The following is a 5837-nucleotide window of genomic DNA, read 5'->3' as shown; positions in this document are numbered from 1 at the left end:
GAGAAAAAGGAACAAAAGGGAAGAAGGGAAAAAAGGGAAGAATGGAAGAAGGGAAAAGGAGCCTTTACCTGTTTGTGAACCTTTGTAAGTTGTTCCAGGTTGTTCTCAAGAAAGGAAATTTTCTGCTTCTGCGCAGCACTGCCACCTCCATCATCACTGTCCAGTTCAACACTCTGCACACAGAATCACAGACTCAGCACAAGGCTCAGCTCTCTGGCAAATTTAAACTCCCCAAAGGCAGAAAAAATCCTCACAGAGCCCCAAATTCAAGAGAAATTATTTTATCTGTTCATTTGATATTTAAAAACCACATCGCCCCTTACACAAAACACAAACTGTTCTTACTGAACTCTTAAGGGGGGATCTTGAATTGGAAAATTAAATTACAGGAAATAATTTCTGAAGCTCATCATCTCTGAGAATTTTGCAGCTGAAATTTCCCTCAWCCACCAAAAGTTGTCCTTAACAAATTAGGACCAAATAAAAGCTGATAAACATCAGAACAGCTTTAATCTTGTTTCTCAGWGCTGCTAAAAAAGCCATTATCCCATTTTGTCACTGCATGCACTAAAATCTTCCAGCAAATTACAAGAATATTAAAAAAAAAAAAAAAAGAGAGAATATTTGGGTTTAAAAGAGCAGAATTTTACTTTTTTAACACGGGTGGTAAGATCCTGGACAAACAGTTTGCGCAGATTGTGAAGAGTCTGAAGTTCTCTTGCCTGGAATAAAAAAAAAATAAAGATTAAAAAAAAAAAGTAAAAATCAGTAGGACATAGTAGATATTAAAGTGTGAAAGTTCCCCTTGGATTTGAGTTGATAAAAGGACGAAGAGCTCTGGATTCTCTCTCTAGAAAACACATGGGGCCCACTCTGAATGCCAAAAAACAAATCCCATTCACCCCAAAACCAAACTGAAGAAAAGAGTTTCTCCAAAACCAGTAAAAACAACTTTTTAAAATTTATTTTAGATAGTTCTAAGGTTCTCACTCAAAAATTCAACTGAATATCAGCTGGGTATCCAGACATGGGGAAAAAAAGCTGAATAAAGTGCAATTAAAACCTACCACTGTTTCCTCCAGGCCTTTGAGGTCTTCTCTTGCTTGTTCCCTTTTATCATTCAGGATTCTGGAAAAATCACCACAAATCATTTGTATCAATCAGAGGAGAATCACCTGCAATGCCAGGAAATTGGACATCCCCAATTCTGCTTTGGGCTGCCCCAAAAATCCAAAATTCTCACGTGGAAGGGCTCAGTCGCCACCTCCATCTTTTGTGTCCACACGTGGGATTTTTGTTTCTCATTTTTAGGAAAGGTTTTTACTCAGACATCTGATTTATTACTTTTACAAAACAAAACAAAAACCCCCCAAAACCAACCAAACAAAACAAAAAACCCAACAAAACCCCACCAAAAATTCCCAACGTTTTCTCGCTTGTTTTGTTGTGCATTAAGGAATGAGAGATTTAACACGTGCTGTGATATTTTATAAAATCAGAGCTCAAATAAAATCTTTTTTTGACAAATATCAAAGCCCTTGCTTTAAAAATACAGGGATAATAATAATATATATAATATATAACATATATTAATTGGGATAATTGGCAATAATTGATTAGCAGTTCATGTTTGCTGCTGAAATGATATTTCCAGTGTGAATATTCCAACAGAAATCCCTGTCCTTGGCACATTTCCCACAGACACGAGGTTTCAGGGATTGCAGGTGAGAAAGCTGAGCACTTACATGAGCTTTTCCAGTTTCATTTCTCTTTCCTGGTCCTCGATTTTTAATTTATCATAATCAGCACTCAACTTCTCCTGTTCCAGCTGCAGCTTCTGGTTCATGCTGGAACACCAGAGGAAAAATCAGCAGAGAGGAAGGGAGGGGAAATCTCCTTGAATAAAATGGGATTGGACTGAGAAAAAGGAAAATTTCTCCACTGAAAAATCCCAGAAATAAAGAAGCATAAAGAACCTGAAGGATGTTATTTGAAAAGCTTGGAGAGTTAAATTCAGTGTTTTTTYCCCTTTGCCTTAAAGGTCACAAACTCTTGTTGTCATCTCCCTGTCTCACTTCCTCATTTCCCTACAATTAATCTTAAATTAATTAAATTTAAGTTTCAATCACATTATAAATACAATAAAAGAAAGCCTAGGTTTTAGAAAAAGGAGAATGCAGGAGCAAAACTTTGGCCACGTGATAAATATGGTAAATGAAGGCCTAGGTTTTAGAAAAAGGAGAATATGGGAGCAAAACATAACAGTCATGTTGGTGTGTCAGGAAAAAATATAAAAATGGGAATGGGAAAATGGGAAATGGGAAATGAGAAATGGGAAAATGGGGAAATGGAAATGGAAAATGGGAGAATGAGGAATGGGAGAATGGAGAAATCGAAATGGAAAAATGGGGAAATGGGGAGAATGGGAGAATGGGAAATGGGAAAATGGGAAAATGGGAAAATGGGAAATGGAGAAATCGAAATGGGAAAATGGGAAATGGGAGAAATGGGGAAATGGGGAAATGGAAATAGGAAAATGGGAAAATGGGAGAATGGAACAATGGGAAATGGGAGAACAGAGCTGTTGGTGTGGGGCAGGACTGGCTGCTGTGAGAGGATCCCAAAACCTTCCTGGGGCCGTGTATGGTCAAACTCGATGACCTTAAAGACATTTTCCATCCCAAACAATTTCCTGATCCTTTAAATCCTCTCTGCTCTGAGCTCCTCTCACTCTCTGATTGCAGGTGCAACACTCCTCTTTTTTTTTTTTTTGTAACTCTGTAATTTTATGGCCTTGTTAAAGCTCCCCAATAAAGAATTAGGCCCTGTAATCCACCCTGCAAAATAATTACGGGGTTGGCTGCTGCGTGTAGGGACAGAACCAGCACAGAAACATCAATCAAACCTAAAAACCCAACCCCAGCACGGGGAAAGGGRTGCAGAGATGAACCTACTCCCTGATTTCATCGATGATTTTCTGCTTCTCTTCGATTTCATCCCTCAGCCTGCTCAGCTGCTTCTGGTGGGCTTCCCTGTGAGTCTCCATCTGCTGCTCCAGGGCTTTCTGTGAACGTCAGAGATGGGAATGAGACACAAATCCAGGGCTGCCTCTCACCCAGCCTCGGGGTTTGAGGGGAAAAATATCAAATCTGTTCAGGAATATCAGAATCTGTGCTTGGAATATCAAAATCGGTTCAGGTATATCAGAATCTGTGCCTGGAATATCAAAATCTCTGCCCGGAGTATCGAAATCTGTGCCTGGAGAATCGAAATCTGTTCAGGAATATCAAAATCTGTCCAGGAATATCAAAATCTGTGCCTGGAGTATCAAAATCTGTGCCTGGAGTATCAAAATCTGTGCCTGGAGTATCAAAATTTACACCTGGAATATCAAAATCCATGTCTGGAGTATCAAAATCTGTGCCTGGAATATAAAATTCAAGCCTGGAGTATAAAATTCATGCCTGGAATATCAAAATCTGTGCCTGGAGTATCAAAATCTACACCTGGAGTATCGAAATCTATGCCTGGAGTATCAAAATCTGTTCAGGAATATCAAAATCTGTCCAGGAGTATCAAAATTTGTGCCTAGAATATCAAAATTTGTGCCTGGAATATCAAAATCTACACCTGGAATATCAAAATCCGTGCCTGGAATATCAAAATCTACACCTGGAATATCAAAATCCATGCCTGGAATACCAAAATCTGTGCCTGGAGTATCAAAATCTGTGCCTGGAATATCCTTCTGCAATTACAGAACTCTAGATCTATTCATCCACTTATTTAGTTCACTAAATTCATTAATTCTCACTCATTTTCTTGCAAAAATTAACACGTGAAAAGCCAAAAATCAAGTGCCAAAAATGACATGGATTTTATATCAATCTGCTCTTATCCCCTGTTAATTCACCCAGGAAATACAAATGTACAACTCTGCCTAGGCCAGAGCAAAACCCAAACCTCTGAGAATTGTTTATCCATAAGCTTTCTACTAAAATTGTTATTAAAATTTAAATTCTGGGATTAAATATGCCTCAAGCAGCAAGAAAAACTCACTATTTCTTTTCAGATYTTTTAAAAAAATTTTAGCTTTTTCCTCGGAGCTCTAAGGTACAACCTCTTTAATCACTTAAATAAACACAATAAAACTGCTTTAATCACTTTACAACTGCTTTAATTCACTTTAAATTTTTATAAAGGAGGGAAAGGTTTTGCAGCCTATGATCCTTTATTTCTATCCCTGTAAAATTGTGGTTTTCCTTGTCTGCAATTTGTGACCCCATCAGAGCAACTCATTATTGCAAACATTTGTTGGCATTGTAAAAATACCAGAAATCAGGTTTATATTTCATTATTATTTCCAGGACTTCAGCAGAATTCCAGCTAAACTTTGGGGAATTAGCCTTGTTTTTAATCAGATTTAATATCTCAATGATATTAATCCCAGCAGCCTCATTGACTGCTGAGCAAACTGAATTTCAGTGGAGAACAGCAGAAAATCAGTGTAACCCAGAGGAATCAATGAAATTTTTGACCACCTGACAGGAAGACAAAATGGAAATTTCCCATTTCCACCCCAAAAAACAACCTCACCAAGMAATTCCCTCCAAATTCCCAATTATCCAGGGTACCTTCATCTCCTCTGCATCCTGCAGCCGTGTCAGGTGCTCCTTCTCCTTGTCCTTGAAGCTCACCTCGTGCATTTTTTCTGTTCAGAGGTGGAGAAAATTGGGAATTAATCCCACAATTCCAGCTTGTTTGATATCCAGACATTTCCTAATCTGTCCCTGTGGGGTTACAACCCCACAATTCTGGGGAAACGGTGCCTCAGGGCATTTCTTAGCAATGGGGTGGGAAAATCAGGAGGTGGAAAAAAGATTTTGTCCTGAAAATCCAAGAAATTATAAAAAATAAAAGCATCTGCTGCCCCCTCAGTCAGGGAATATTCCTTGTGCAAGAATCCAGAGTGATTTTAAGGCTGCAGGTTTTAAATTTACATAAATCAGGAGCTTAGCAAAGCTACAAGAGCTGCTTTTGATACCTGCACATTTCCCAAATTAAATTGGGAGGGGAAAAACGGAGCAATCCTGGAAATGAAATCAGCTGGGAAAAACAAAATTTGGGAACATCTCAGGGAAAACAGGGAATTTGCCAGAGGAAGAAGTGAAATTTAGATCAGTTATTATTCAAGGATTTTGCAGAATATTTACCAAGATTGCTAAATTGGTGCTGTYTGGGGAAATATTTTTGTGGGGTTTTTATCATTTTTTCCATCATTAAACACAAAATTGAGCCTTCTAAGATACAGSTGGTAAAAAAAATTAAACTCAGGAGAATCAAAGTTGTACCTTGAGCTCGTAGCTTGGCCAGCTCCTCATTGAGGGAATCCTGGGACTCCTCCAGCTGCCTCCTCTTCTGCTCCATGTTCTGCATGTAATCTGTCAGGGATTTGATCTTTGCTTCATGCTTGAAAGACAAAAAAAAAAACAGTGAGATGGGAGAAGCACAGCTGTGTCCAGGAATTCAGGAAAAAATGTCCCCATAAAGGAGGAAAAATGGGAAAAATAGCCAGAGGTGATGCTTGGAGAAAACTGTCCCCATAAAGGAGGAAAAAATGGGGAAAATATCCAGAGGTGATGCTTGGAGAAAACTGTCCCCATAAACGAGGAAAACCAGGAAAAATACCCAGAGAAAACTGCCCCCATGAACGGGGAGAAATGGGAAAAATACCCAGAGGTGATGCTTGGAGAAATCTTTAAAAACTCCCTGCTGCAGGACAAGAGGCTCTCCCTGCTCTGGGTTTGTTTGGGAATAAAATACAGGGAATTGGATCC

The 5837-nt window shown here is 38.8% G+C and overlaps 1 protein-coding gene across 1 annotated transcript in view; it reads right to left on the bottom strand.

Annotated features, from left to right (window-relative positions):
- Positions 1-5837, bottom strand: part of LOC130584965 (kinesin heavy chain-like) — a 58344-nt gene that overhangs the window by 8746 nt on the left and 43761 nt on the right. Inside the window, exons 14-20 of the mRNA XM_057385260.1 lie at positions 5352-5469; positions 4635-4711; positions 2955-3064; positions 1746-1847; positions 1068-1128; positions 651-722; positions 69-173 (exon numbers count right to left, since the gene is read on the bottom strand). Of these exons, the coding sequence (XP_057241243.1) occupies positions 69-173; positions 651-722; positions 1068-1128; positions 1746-1847; positions 2955-3064; positions 4635-4711; positions 5352-5469 (645 nt within the window). The remainder of the gene's footprint in view (positions 1-68; positions 174-650; positions 723-1067; positions 1129-1745; positions 1848-2954; positions 3065-4634; positions 4712-5351; positions 5470-5837) is intronic.

Source organism: Malurus melanocephalus, unplaced genomic scaffold (genome assembly GCF_030028575.1).
Source record: "Malurus melanocephalus ecotype Western Australia unplaced genomic scaffold, MMel_1.1 scaffold_803, whole genome shotgun sequence".
NCBI classification, from domain to species: domain Eukaryota; kingdom Metazoa; phylum Chordata; class Aves; order Passeriformes; family Maluridae; genus Malurus; species Malurus melanocephalus.
The sequence above is the reverse complement of the archived record's forward strand: the minus strand, read 5'-3'. Positions and strand labels throughout refer to the sequence as shown.